Below are 15,442 nucleotides of genomic sequence, written 5' to 3'. Positions count from 1 at the left end.
AACAGCCCTTAGCTGTGGTATATATATATATATATATTTTTTTTTAACCTTAATTTAACTAGGCAAGTCAGTTAAGAACAAATTGTTATTTACAATGACGGCCTAGGAACAGTGGGCTAACTGCCTTGTTCAGGAGCAGAACGACAGATGTTTACCTTGTCAGCTTGGGGATTTAATCTAGCAACCTTTCGGTTAATGGCCCAATGCTCTAACCACTAGGCTACCACACCCCCTTGTGTGTTATTGCTTAAATAACATTGCTGGACAGTGGACACTAACGACCAGAAAAAACAGGAATTTAGGTGGGAGATGGTGCTGGTGACTGAAACTCAAAGGAGGGTTAGGGTACATTTATCATTAGCTGAGCCATATACAGTCATAGAAACAGACAGCATATTTTTTCATCCAGAGTGAATTACCTTCCTACAGATAGTAAAGTCTACAATCAACGACCCAGTTAAGTAATAATCAGCATGTTTTTATATTTATTGAAGAATAGGGATTTAATGTGAAAGGAAAGTTGAAGATTGGTATGATTATGTCATGTTATGACGTTAAAAGTCTGGTTAATGTTTGTATAAAGATGAAAGTACACACAGTTCCGCTCAGTGGGTTAGAGCATGGTGCTGGCCAGAACAAGGTTAAAGGTTTAAAACCCGCTCGAACCAATTTCTCCTGCTCCTCTTCCTCCTCTCCTCTTCCATCTTCCCCCTCTCCTCTTCCATCTTCCTCCTCTCCTCTTCCATCTTCCTCCTCTCCTCCTGTCTCTCCTCTTCCATCTTCCTCGTCTCCTCTTCAGTCTTCCTCCTCTCCTCCTGTCTCTCCTCTTCCATCTTCCTCCTCTCCTCCTGTCTCTCCTCTTCTATCCTCCTCAACTCCTCCTCTCTTTTCATTTCCTCCTCTCTCCTCACCTCCTCTTCCCGTTTCCTGATCGCCTCCTCTTGTTTCTTCATTTCTTCCTCTTTTTTCTTCCTCTCTTCCTCTCTCTTCCTCTCCTCCTCCTCTTCGATCTTCCTCTGGACCTCCTGGTACATCTCGTTGGTGTAGTGTTGTCCTCCATTCCTCGTCACCATCTCCTCTATCTTCTTCAGCAGCTCTGGGATTTGGTCAGGGTTGGCGCTACTGTCACTGTCATTGATGACAGAGTGATATCCACCTCCACATTTGCTGATGAGATTCTGGAGGTTAACACTTTCTCCTACAAACTGCTCAACAGATTTTTTTCTCAGCTGGTCTCCTCCAGTGAACAGCACCATGGTGTACTTTGAGGCTTCTTCTCCAAAGTTCTCCTGGATCCACTTCACAGTGTTCTGCTCTTCGGGTGTGAACCTCCCCAGTCTGATCACCAGCAGGAACACATGGGGTCCTGGGACTGACATATAGAAGCAACGTTCTAGTTCACATTTCATTTTCTCTATTGTCACTGATGTGTCAAAGAGTCCTGGCGTGTCAATCACATCAATCTTCCTTCCATCCACCTCTCCACTCTGTTTCTCACACTGAACAGTCACAGACTCAGGGGAGGAGTCTTCTTTAAACCCCTCCCCACCCAGGATGGTATTTCCTGTTGCGCTCTTCCCTGCTCCAGTCTTCCCCACCAGAACTATCCTCAGATGAGCTAGACCAGTTTCTGTGAATTAAAAAAAAAGAACATAGAGAGGCACCATTATATGCTGAATAAATTATCAAGTAAATTAATCAAATAATGTAATTTACAGTACATAGTCATGTTGATGATTATAACAACAAAAAATGTGCTTACTCTGTCTCTCTCTCTCCTCCTCCTCCTTCTGTCTCCTCATCCTGTCATCCTCCTGTCTCTCTCTCTCCTCTTCCTCCTGTCTCCTCATCCTCTCCTCCTCCTGTCTCCTCATCCTCTCCTCCTCCTGAGAGAGAGAGAGCGAGAGAGAGAGAGAGAGAGAGAGAGAGAGAGAGAGAGAGAGAGAGAGAGAGAGAAAAGGTGGAGCTAAAATGAGGAGTTGTTCAGTTATGTTGCTATAAGTGAATGTTACACATATAGAACTGGAGGCTTTGAATCAGAGTGTCTTGTACAGTACCAGTTTAAGGAGCACTTGATGGACAACGTCGTTTATTGATTGCTTGTGCCTCTCATATGTTCTCTCTGTCACAGTGAGGCAATCTGAATAATAAGCAAAAAGAGTTAACAACCAAATAGTCTCTTGTGACAGACCGCTGACATAAATGTCTAATCAGTATTTGGTCCTGGGTTCCAATACGAACAACCAAACAACATACCAAGGTATACAAAAAGGTTAATTATCATGATTAATGACACCTGTTACTCATCAAGTGACAGGGCAAAGTATAAACAACCTTCCTGTAGTCTCACCCAGGAAACGGGGTCTATTCGAAGGCTGTTGGTCCCAGCAATTCACCATGAGGTCCACCATCTCCCCCAGCCCACCAGCCTGGTCCCTGTCCACTGCCTCCAGAGGAGGCCTGTCGCCCATGGGGACCCGGAACCTCACCATACTGGACTGGAGATCTACAGGAGAGTGAAATAAGACAACAAGAAAGTCTAAATAATAGTGAGTAGTGACGGGTGAGCTGGATGAGAGATGGAGAGGAAGACGTGTGTGTTAATGTGTGTGTTAATGTGTGTGTGCTTAACAGTGACACTACCACTTACGAGGGTTATCTGCATAATAGGGCTCTTTTCCAGTGAAGATGGACCACAGCAGTATGCCGTAACTGAGACAGAGGAAATAGAGAGAGTTATCAAATGTCCGTGGTACTTTCTGAGTGCTGTCTCTCTGTGGTGTACCTGTAGATGTCAGTGGCTCGAGTTGGTTCATACGATGATTCAAAAGCCTCAGGGGGCATGTAGCTTAGAGTGCCTCCTTCCTTCCCAGGCTCCTCTCTGGACGTCTTCAAAACACTATGGGAGACTTCAGCAAGGCCAAAATCTGTAAGCTAGAGAGAGAGAGAGAGAGACAGCGAGAAAGAGAGTGAACGTGTGAGAGAGAGAGAGAGAGAGAGATGGGCTTCACATAGACTAAACAGAAATAGTAATGTTCAGTAAATGTGTATACTGCCAGTGGGTAGTGACGACTGCATATAGTTCAGACGTATCTCACCACTAGTAGAGACTCAGGATCTTGGGACTTGCCTTTGCATTAAGGTTGTCATCCAGCAGCACGTTATTGGGCTTTAGGTCGCGATGCAAAAGTGGCTGAGGGAGGTTGTGAAGGAAGTTAATTCCCAGAGCGATCTGGTGGGCCAGGCGGAAGGCTAGGGGCCAGGGTGGGGGGCCAGAGAGGCTGGCCTGGAGGGTGGCCAGTGAGCCTATCTTCATTAACTCCATCACAATACCCAGCTGGCTGGAGAGGCCTCTACTTGGAGATGGAGGGCACCCCTGGTACACCCCCAGAATCCTCACCACATGGGGGCTCCCTCCCTTCTGCATATTTTTTACCTCCTTAAGCAGGAAAGTGCTAGAGCTGGAATGAGGTGTGAGTGTGGGAGGGTCGGGGTGGGGTGGTGGGATAAAGACAGGGATTATAGTCCATGAGCCAGACCAACAAGTTATTGATCACATACTGTATACCCTTTAATCATATTCCATTTGAAAGATTAGTCACAGCTATCCATCAGACTCATTTTCTCATCCGACATATTTCTCATCAGACATATTTTCATATCTTTAGGTTACATATTAGAATGACCTGTATAAATTGCTTTAAAAAGGAAACTGATACATTTTAACTTTGTTTGACAAGTGGTACTGAAAGGTCATGAAATTACCTTTCAAATGATATTTAATATAACCCACTTTGAAAGGATCAGATACAACTATTGTTTAAAAATCAGCTATGTTTTTGGATTGTACACTTTGTTGATAGATGCACCACATTTCACACACACAGCTAGAACAACAGGGTTTTAAAAAAGATTTGTAGATACAGGGCCATCACAGGACTTAACCCGACAGAAGACTTATTCCAATATGGCCGCCAAACAACTCAATGGGTCTTATTGGATTAATTTTGCATGACCAAACCTGTATGAAATATAATTGTAGTACGCACAAGAATGTCTTAAAATGTCCATAGTGATGTAGAACACACAACCACATGACCCATATATAAAGATGTCACATTATGATTGTCACATTATGATTGTCACATTATGATGTCACATTATGATGTCACATTATTCACAGAATTGTGGTAACAAGGTGTCTTAAAAGCTGTATGAATTGATGACTTCTGAATATTTTACCTTCAAACATTTTAAAATGGATATGTACAAATGAATAGTCATGGATGTGAGCTTATTCAAATGACATACAATGTTATATTATTAACTGTTTTCATAAAAGGTTAAAGAAAAGAGCAGAAGCTCTGAATTATCCGTTCAGACTCCAGTTCTACAGTTTATGGAACATGTGCTACTTTAATATTGCACCAGTCGGTTTCCTCAAGTAGAAAGCCTGCACTTCTATGTAAAAAAAACAACAACAACTAAAACACTTTAGTAAAAGCTACGGTAATACCCGCAAAAAATATATAAAAAATAATAAATACTACAGTATACTACAATTAGCAAAAACACCACATGAATTACTATGGTATATACTACATTTTCTTTCACTACAGTGTTTATACTCTTAGAAAAAAAGGTGCTATCTAGAACCCTAAAATGGTGCACTACCGACTGAGCTACACGGGACCCTAGTACCCTAGGTACCCTAGTATTTCACTGAGCTACACGGGACCAGTTTACCCTAGTATTTCACTGAGCTACACGGGACCAGTTTATCCTAGTATTTCACTGAGCTACATGGGACCAGTTTACCCTAGTATTTCATGTGGGTGATCAAATAAAACCACACTGAGTTGTTAGGCGGCCATGTTAGAAAAAGGCTCCACGGGTGAGTCAATAGACTCTTAAGGATTTACAAACTCATTTTTCATAAGCTGTCTGCATCATTTACATAGATGACAGTTATAGAAAAGCACAGAAAAATCAAGAATCACTGTTTTTAAGTCACACAGCATTATAGATTGAGTCACATTGCATTCTAGATTTTAAGTCACATTGCATTCTAGATTTTAAGTCACATTGCATTCTAGATTTTAAGTCACATTGCATTCTAGATTTTAAGTCACACAGCATTATAGATATTAAGTCACACAGCAGGGTGTCAGTGATGTGCACGCCGAGGAATTTTAAGCTTTTCATCATCTCTACTGTGGCCCTGTCGATGTGGATGATCTGTTGTCTCCTGAAGTCCACGATCAGCTCTTTCCTTTTGTTGAAGTTTAGGGAAAGGTTATTTTCCTGGCACCTCTCTGCCAGGACACTCACCTCTTCCCTGTAGGCTGTGTCCTCATTGGTGGTTATCAGGCCTACCACTGTTGTGATGTCAGCAAACTCGATGATTGAGTTGGTGTCGTACGTGGCCACACAGTCATGGGTGAACAGGGAGTACAGGAAGGGGCTGAGCATGCACCCTTGTGGGGCCCCCATGTTGAGGATCAGTGTGGCAGAAGTGTTGTTACTTACTTCCAGGACCCAGTTTCACAGGACGGGGTTCGGACCCAGAGTCCCGAGTTTAGTGATGAGCTTGGAGGGCACTATGGTGTTGAAGGCTGAGCTGTAGTCGATGGACAACATTCTTAGCATAGATTCTGATTGGTCAGACCATCATTGAACAGTCTTTACCACGGGTACTTAATGTTTAAGTTTCTGCCTATAAGAAGGGAGGAGCAAAATGGGATTTGCTGGAGGGAAGGCATGGAAGGGCCTTGTCGCCTTCCTGGAAGGGGGAGTAGCAATAGTCAAGATCCAAGAGTAGCAGAGGAGGTATTTATAAAACCTTGGCAGATTTCCTTTATTAAATTCCCCAGATACAATAAAAAAGGCTTCAGGATATGCAGTTTCCAGTTTACACAAAGTCCAGTGTCGTTCATTGAGAGCCGTCGCAGTGGGGTGTCTGTGTGTGTGTGTGGGGGGGGGTTACACAGCAGTGACGATGACCGAAGAAGGTTGGGAGGTAATACAGGCGCCGTTTGATGGTGAGGTATTTCAGATCGAGAGAACAAAAGGACTTGACTTCTTGTACGTTACTACGGTGACTTAATCATGAAACAAACACCTCCTTTTCTTTTTCCCCAGAGGGTTCTTTCTTCCTGTCCATTAGATGGACGGAGAACCCCGCTGGCTGAATGGACGGGGACAGTATATCCGGAGAGAGCCATGATTACGTAAAACAGAGTCACTGATATCTTTTTGTACCCCAGGGAAAAATACTGTACCCTAACCGTAACCTTATTTCCTAAGAGTGTAGGTTCACCCCTTCCACATATTCTAGACTGACCCTTCAGCCCTGTATCTACAAATGTTTTTTAAACCCTGTTCTAGCTGTGTGTGTGAAATGTGGTGCCTCTATCACCAAAGATACAATACAAAAACATAGCTTCCTCTCTTCGTGGAATGTCAATGGTACAATTTCCGCAATGTTTTAATGGTTGTAGCTGGTATTTTCAAAGTAGGTTATATTACATATAAGTTGAAAGGTAATTTCATGATATTTTAGAACTACTTGTATGAGGGTAATTCTGATGTGTACCCTAGAGGTCAAAGGTAACATTTCTGTTGACCTAAACATTCCGAAAATGTGTCTGACGAATAGCTGTGAATCTTAGCTTTCCAATGATGAGGGAATACGTGATCAGTAACTTCTTGTATACTGGCATTGTTTGTCATAGGATAAAATCCCGATGGGAAAAATGGATGGGATGGATGAATGAAAGAGTGATAACACAGAGAAAAGCTCCCATTGCTACACTGCTATCATACATTTTCAAACTTCAACAAAGACCTTCAACAGAAATCTCTATGAGACATCGTCACCCCAAGTGAGCCGGTCCGACCCCCCTGGCTCATGAACTAGAGCAGGGGTGTCAAACTCATTCCATGGGGGGCCTAGTGTCTGCAGGTTTTTGTTTTTGTCCTTTCAATTAAGACCTAGACAACCAGGTGTGGGGAGTCCTTTACTAATTAGTGACCTTAACTCATAAATCAAGTACAAGGGAGGAGTGAAAACCCGCAGACACTCGGCCCTCTGTGGAATGAGTTTGACACATGGACTAGAACCTTAAAGAAACCTTTACTTCCCCTAGTGGTACCTTGACGTAAATACATTTGACCTAAGAGCAACAACAACAACAAAAATATTTAACAAAGACTGTAGGGGCAGCACTTTAAACCAGAAATAAATTACAGATTGCACCTTTAATCAAAATGGTTGACATCATTAAAACGTATACACTACTGTTCAAAAGTTTGGGGTCACTTAGAAATGTCCTTGTTTTTGAAAGAAAAGCACATTTTTGTCAATTAAAATAACATCAAATTGATCAGAAATACAGTGTAGACATTGTTAATATTGTAAATGACTAATCGAACCCACAAATGCTGATGCTCCAGTTTTATTGCTTTTTTAATCAGAACAACAGTTTTCAGCTGTGCTTACATAATTGCAAAAGGGTTTTCTAATGATCAATTAGCCTTTTAAAATGATTAACTTGGATTAGCTAACACAACGTCCTATTTGAACACAGGAGTGATGGTTGCTGATAATGGGCCTCTGTACGCCTATGTACATAATCCATAAAAATAAATCTGCCGTTTCCAGCTACAATAGTCATTTGCAACATTAACAATGTCTACACTGTATTTCTGATCAATTTAATGTTATTTTAATGGACAAAAAATGTGCTGTTCTTTCAAAAACAAGGACATTTCTAAGTGACCCCAAACTTTTGAACAGTAGTATATATTATGTTTTAAATGTAATGCAGTTCAATTAGTTTTCTTTCATATTGGCCAGGGCCCTTATTTAGAGATTGTGAATGCACCGGAGCAAACAGAATTAACATATTGTCTTATGCACGGCTGTGGGATGGTCATATTTACCCATCATCATAATGCAGCAACTTGATGGCCACATCAAACCTCCACTTTATATGCCTGGCCTTGTGGATCTGTCCAAATCCCCCTCCACCAATCACTTCCCAGTCCTGCAGGCTGTCATTACCGATCAAGTCCAGTGCCGGGCTGCTGGGCAGCGGCAGCGCCATCTTTCATAAAAAAAATATTTAAAAACTCTGATGTTAAATACTTTAACTCAGACTAGCATGAAGACATTTACAGTCAAGATATGGAATTGACACAAAAAGTAGATAAGACTATCGCAACTCAGTTATTTGGCCAAATTAGTTTTTATATATATATATATATATATATATATATATATATATATATTACACTAAACAATTAAACTCTGTGTTGCGATTCGCATGTCAATAACCTGTGAAATTAACATTTCGCTATACTTCAGTATCATGTCCTAAAGGTCATTTTCCCCTGCTCAGCGGTTGCATTCATCAACCAATGGTTGAGTGACATATCATCAACTGTGCCGTTGGGCACCAGATTGCTATAACATATGATGTAGTTAGCTGATATATAAAATAGCTATCCAGCCGTTGTAAGATCTGGCATGTGTCAGTAATGTCTGACCAATGGAGCATGACCATCATTTATTTAACTGCATTTTAAATAAATGATGGTAATGTTCCATTGGTCAGACATTACTGACACATGCCAGAGCTTATATAAAATGACATTCCTATTGGGTGGGGGGGGTTCTGAATGAATGTAAATTTAGAAAATGCAAAAGAAAGTTGTTTTAGACCGGAAAACTGTCGAAAGAGAGACATTATACAGCTGGTTGGAGTTGTAGTTCATGATTGTAGTTCTAAATAAACGGATGAAACTTTTTGGCTTCGCGCTTCTTCTTTGCAGTCAAATACAGAGTTTCGAAACCCAGAGGTGGAAGACTAGACTTCCGGGAAAGATTGCGATACACGCCAAACAGACCAGGCCGGGGTTTGTGGTTTCAGAAGTCAATTAGAGAAGTGAAAGATTCTTCCGAAGTTGTTAACTTTCTTGAAATCTAAAAGGCACAACCTAGATTGGAGCCAATGTTTTAAGTAGTTGAACATGGTATTACTCCAACCTTTGAAAGTAAAAACTGATACGTTTTCATAAAAAACGTTATATCGAATGAGTGCCTTTGAGTTGACGGCCCGCACATGCGCAGTTTGCGTTAGACTAAAGCACGCCATCAGTTTTTGAATAGCTTCATACTGTATGGTCTTTGTCAAATACTTTGAAAACCGGCAAATGGTAAGTAAATTCACCCGGAAACACTTACACGTTTTAATATTTATCTTAATGTGATCGCGTTTTCATGTCTTTGACAATGCAAACTTTTAGACTCATTTTTAGCGTACAAAATAAAGATACGGAAGTTACATTTCAGGATCTGACAGTTTCTTCGACTTAAGTAATGTAAATGTTATTCAATAGAAAATGTTATTAGCAATCATTATGAAACAACCACGTACCTGCATTTGGTGTGATTTATTGAAACTGTTGGCCAATCGTGTGCAAATCGATGAAGGCTTCTTGGTTCAGTTTAGCGAAGCATGAATTACTCACTGATAGTTTATAGGAAAAGAGTCTGGCTGCTCTTTATCTGGGAGTAGTGGGGATTTCCACTCTTATGCCATTTGCTATCACGTCATTTCTGGTGAAATATAATTCATGCGGGATTTACTGATTCTGTTACACAAAGGCAACAACAATAACAACATTGTTGAGATTTGTAGTGACCTGATATTATCCTTTAGGTGTTGGGTTGACAGTCCCTGGGTGCCCCTGTTGTGGCTCACTATTTTTGTGTACATAAGTTATTCTTTGATCGTGTATATTTGGTTGATCTAGACATGCGCAGTGCTTCATTTGAGCCGGATCCGGTACATCTACATGAGAAATAAAATCACTGTTTGTAATGTAAAACATTATAATAAAAGCAACCAGAGTTAATTTGAGTTGTCTCCTCATTACCTAATTCTCCTGCCCCCTAAAAAAACGTAATTGTAAAACGTAGATTTTCAGCCCCCACCTGATATTCTTAGAATTCATTCATTGGGCCGGCCCGGTTTTATGGTTTGCGCAATATTATAGACTATGTTTTTGAGACCAACGCGTAGCCGTTGCTGCGGTAAGAGAGAGATCTATGATATCGCTCCCTCTCTCTGCTCTAATAGACACGCAACTCTCATCTCTTTAACGGTTGCACTTCATCATTTATACACTAATAGAATCATACCGCTGGAGGAGCTGCAGCACCCCTGATTAATTGAAATACATTTGCCGAAGTTATAAAATTACTGCTGTCTGTTCAGAAAGAAATTCAATTATTCTGAATACTTCACCAGGAGTAGGTCTATAATTTAGCCAATCATAAGGCATATAGACCTAACCGTGGAACGTGCAGCAAATCTGTCAGTGAACAGCATGCAGCCAGAACAAACCTTTCCCAATATTTCAAATACAATCGCAGGAAAACACAGGTTGGAAAGCAAATGTCTCCTGCTTAAAACAGAAGACTCTAATCTGACTGTAGGCTAACAAAATATTGTATAAACTTCCAAGTAGGCCTAATGAGCAAACATTGTTTTACAAAGTAATACAAAAGAGCAAGAGCCTATTGGCCATCGCCAATGAGTGAGCTGTGCATCATTGGGTGAGTCAGTGAAAGTGGAAAGCTTTTCTAGCTCAGGAGGTTGGTGGCACCTTAAATTGTGGAGGACGGGCTTGTGTTAATGGCTGGAGTGGAATCAGTGGAATGGTATCAAATATATCAAACACATGGTTTCCAAGTGTTTGTTGCCATTCCATTTGCTCCGTTCCAGCCATTATTATGAGCCATCCTCCCCTCAGCAGCCTCCACTGTTTTCTAGGACTATCATTTCCTCCTTATATTGTACAGTATGTCACACCTAGACCTAGACTATTGATGGATTACTTTACTTAGTTTACTTTATTGACCTCAGTTTGTCAGTGTCAAAGTAGCCTGTCATTTAGATCATTTGTGCAGAATTTGAAATATTCTGCTAGTCTCCAGTTATATAAAATGAGGTAGAATTGCATGAAATGTGTTTATAAAAGGCATTTCTTCCCAGACCCAAGTTAAAAAACACCATGAGTGCAACTTCTGTAAGTGTCTCTACTCTAATGCTCTATGTCTCTACTCTAATGCTCTATGCCTCTACTCTAATGCTCCATGTCTCTACTCTAATGCTCTATGCCTCTACTCTAATGCTCTATGCCTCTCTACTCTAAGGCTCTATGTCTCTACTCTAATGCTCTATGCCTCTCTACTCTAATGCTCTATGTCTCTACTCTAATGCTCTATGTCTCTACTCTAATGCTCTATGTCTCTACTCTAATGCTCTATGCCTCTACTCTAATGCTCTATGCCTCTACTCTAATGCTCTATGCCTCTACTCTAATGCTCTATGCCTCTCTACTCTAATGCTCTATGCCTCTACTCTAATGCTCTATGCCTCACTAATGCTCTATGCCTCACTCTACTGCTCTGTGTCTCTACTCTACTGCTCTGTGTCTCTACTCTACTGCTCTGTGTCTCTACTCTAATACTCTATGTCTCTACTCTAATACTCTATGTCTCTACTCTAATGCTCTATGTCTCTACTCTAATGCTCTATGCCTCTCTACTCTAATGCTCTATGCCTCTCTACTCTAATGCTCTATGCCTCTCTACTCTAATGCTCCATGTCTCTACTCTAATGCTCCATGTCTCTACTCTAATGCTCCATGTCTCTACTCTAATGCTCTATGCCTCTACTCTAATGCTCTATGCCTCTCTACTCTAATGCTCTATGCCTCACTCTAATGCTCTATGCCTCACTCTACTGCTCTGTGTCTTTACTCTACTGCTCTGTGTCTCTACTCTAATGCTCTATGTCTCTACTCTAATACTCTATGTCTCTACTCTAATGCTCTATGTCTCTACTCTAATGCTCTATGCCTCTCTACTCTAATGCTCTATGCCTCTCTACTCTAATGCTCTATGCCTCTCTACTCTAATGCTCCATGTCTCTACTCTAATGCTCCATGTCTCTACTCTAATGCTCTATGCCTCTCTACTCTAATGCTCTATGCCTCTACTCTAATGCTCTATGCCTCTCTACTCTAATGCTCTATGCCTCACTCTAATGCTCTATGCCTCACTCTACTGCTCTGTGTCTCTACTCTACTGCTCTGTGTCTCTACTCTAATGCTCTATGCCTCACTCTACAGCTCTATGCCTCACTCTATGCCTCACTCTACTGCTCTGTGTCTCTACTCTAATGCTCTATGCCTCTACTCTAATGCTCTATGCCTCTCTACTCTAATGCTCTATGTCTCTACTCTAATGATCTATGCCTCTCTACTCTAATGCTCTATGCCTCTCTACTCTACTGCTCTGTGTCTCTACTCTAATGCTCTATGCCTCTACTCTAATGCTCTATGCCTCTACTCTAATGCTCTATGCCACTATGCAAATGCAATGATGTGCATGCAATGCTTTATTATAAAGACACTTTTTTTATGATCTGTTCCGGTACCTCAGAGCCCCTCAGGTCATTGTTTTGTTCCGGCACCTCACTAGGGCGGCAGGGTAGCCTAGTGGTTAGAGTGTTGGGCTAGTGACCGAAAGGTTCCAAGTTCGAAACCCCGAGCTGACAAGGTACAAATCTGTCGTTCAGTTAAGGCAGTTAACCCACTAGGCCGTCATTGAAAATAAGAATTTGTTCTGAACTGACTTGCCTAGTTAAATAAAGATAAAATGTTGTTATTTTTTATGGTTTTACAGGGTAGGATAGAGGCTTATCATTGGCCTGGCCATAAGTTCTGTCACACAATATCTGAAGACTTGGTCAGATGAAATCAGGGAAAGATATTTTTGGATGAATCTCTCTTTTAATCCCTTCATGAATAACAGGTTCAGACCCATATCAGGACTGTCTTAACAGAAGTAGGTTAGCACTGGTGATGAATATTAGGGTTTCATCTCTCTTTAAAAATAATCAATATATTCTCTGTTTCTTTTCTCTCTTTATTGGGCTTTTATTCACTTCCAAATTATTAATAATTAAAGTTGCATAATTGCATCAAGAAAATGATCCATCACCAAAGTCCTTCCATCTATATACATCAGAATAGGTCAGTTTTGTGTTTTTGACATATGAAGGGGGCCTGGCAGAAATTGATAGGGGCAATCAAGGTGTGGAAATGTCCACATACTGTATCCTTTAAAAGAGTACGGTGGAACTACAGTACAGCTTTAATACTGGTCCTAATGGCTGTCTTAGGATCAGATTACCCTGAATAAATACTAACCAAACTGTTAAAGAGTAAGGTGGAACTACAGTACAGCTTTAATACTGGTCCTAATGGCTGTCCTAGGATCAGATTACCCTGAATAAATACTAACCAAACTGTTAAAGAGTAAGGTGGAACTACAGTACAGCTTTAATACAGGTCCTAATGGCTGTCCTAGTGTAACAGTGTAGGTTCCGTCCCTCTCTTCGCCCCAACCCGGGCTCGAACCAGGGACCCTTGCACACATCAACAACTGACACCCCACAAAGCATCGTTACCCATCGCGCCACAAAAGCCGCGGCCCTTGCGACGCAAGGGGAAACCCTACTTCAAGTCTCAGAGCGAGTGACGTCACCGATTGAAATGCTACTAGCGCGCACCACTGCTAACTAACTAGCCATTTCACATCGGTTACACTAGGATCAGATTACCCTGACTAAATAATAAACTAACCATTAAAGAGTAAGGTGGAACTACAGTACTGCTTTAATACAGGTCCTAATGGCTGTCCTAGGATCAGATTACCTGACTAAATACTAACCAAACCATTAAAGATCTAAATTATATCAGATATATAGGGGCCAATATGGAATGTAGTATGTTGCTTTATGATGAGTCACTCACCCACTGTAGGTCTCTGAAACACAGGAGTACTCTGTGCAGCTCTGACCAGCTCCTCTTTGTAGGAAGTCAGCAGTTGGCTCTGGACTCTTTCTCCCATGATCCTTTGCTGATCCTTCTCTGGGTTCTCCCCCAGTGGAACTGGCTGGTGAGATGGGGAATGTAATCATTGGAGTTTTGTTCTGTTATGTAACTTTCTCCACATTGGAGTTTGACCTGAGCAAAGCACTACAACAGGATATTTAGTGATTTCGCAATCTTTAGTATTTTTTAATATTAGGAAATAAGGAAGTCAAGGAAAGTTCAGAACTTACTCTGATGCACTTCCATCTCAGCTCAGCCAGGGATAAGGAGACTCTCGTAACAAGTGATGTTATCACAGCACACTGAGGAAGTTATGGAAAACAATATCACTGAATGAGGAAATCACAAACTGTGATGTTTCAGGGTTTGTGTGTGTGTGTGTGTTGTGTGTGTGTTGTGTGTGTAACTCAGCAAGCCATGCAGCAAGTCAACTAAACACTCACCTAATATTCCTATTGCTGTGTGCTCCAATCCTTCTCTCTATCAGGTGAACCAACACTTTTAGGCTACACACATTCTAGACTGGTGCCGTAGTAAGTATGTGAGGTCACCCTCCCTCCCTTCTGGGTCTCTTACCTCTAAGAATCTAAACGTAGTATTACCTGTGCCAGTTGTCGAGACAACATCAGATAAACACCTGTAATGACATGCCCCTCTAATGCTCCAGAATGATATTAATATACCATGTGACTACAGATCTCTCTAACAGAATGATATTAATATACCATGTGACTACAGATCTCTCAGAATGATATTAATAGACCATGTGACTACAGATCTCTCTAACAGAATGATATTAATATACCATGGGACTACAGATCTCTCTAACAGAATTATATTAATATACCATGTGACTACAGATCTCTAACAGAATGATATTAATAGACCATGTGACTACAGATCTCTCTAACAGAATGATATTAATATACCATGTGACTACAGATCTAACAGAATGATATTAATATACCATGTGACTACAGATCTCTCTAACAGAATGATATTAATATACCATGTGACTACAGATCTAACAGAATGATATTAATAGACCATGTGACTATAGATCTCTCAGAATGATATTAATAGACCATGTGACTACAGATCTAACAGAATTATATTAATATACCATGTGACTACAGATCTCTCTAACAGAATGATATTAATAGACCATGTGACTACAGATCTCTAACAGAATGATATTAATAGACCATGTGACTACAGATCTCTCTAACAATGATATTAATATACCATGTGACTACAGATCTAACAGAATGATATTAATATACCATGTGACTACAGATCTCTCTAACAGAATGATATTAATATACCATGTGACTACAGATCTAACAGAATGATATTAATAGACCATGTGACTATAGATCTCTCAGAATGATATTAATAGACCATGTGACTACAGATCTAACAGAATTATATTAATATACCATGTGACTACAGATCTCTAACAGAATGA

The 15,442-nt window shown here is 40.8% G+C and overlaps 1 protein-coding gene across 2 annotated transcripts; it reads right to left on the bottom strand.

Moving 5' to 3' along the window:
• Positions 1 to 465: 465 nt before the first annotated feature.
• On the bottom strand, positions 466 to 14,657 carry LOC106592457 (serine/threonine-protein kinase 10). 2 transcript variants are annotated; one of them, XM_045709818.1, is made up of 10 exons: positions 14,205 to 14,657; positions 13,894 to 14,035; positions 7,945 to 8,108; positions 3,131 to 3,461; positions 2,786 to 2,934; positions 2,651 to 2,712; positions 2,351 to 2,506; positions 2,058 to 2,140; positions 1,763 to 1,886; positions 466 to 1,630 (listed from the first exon to the last, which is right to left on the bottom strand). In XM_045709818.1, the coding sequence occupies exons 3-10, from the start codon at positions 8,106 to 8,108 to the stop codon at positions 642 to 644; spliced, it is 2,058 nt and encodes a 685-aa protein (XP_045565774.1). In that variant the 5' UTR covers positions 13,894 to 14,035; positions 14,205 to 14,657; the 3' UTR covers positions 466 to 641. The 2 variants fall into 2 exon arrangements, with proteins under 2 accessions (XP_045565774.1, XP_014039287.1); XM_014183812.2 differs by lacking the exons at positions 13,894 to 14,035; positions 14,205 to 14,657 and adding an exon at positions 9,441 to 9,922.
• Between the last annotated feature and the right edge of the window lie 785 nt (positions 14,658 to 15,442).

Source organism: Salmo salar, chromosome ssa02 (assembly GCF_905237065.1).
Source record: "Salmo salar chromosome ssa02, Ssal_v3.1, whole genome shotgun sequence".
In the NCBI taxonomy this organism is placed as follows: Eukaryota; Metazoa; Chordata; class Actinopteri; order Salmoniformes; family Salmonidae; genus Salmo; species Salmo salar.
The sequence above is the reverse complement of the archived record's forward strand: the minus strand, read 5'-3'. Positions and strand labels throughout refer to the sequence as shown.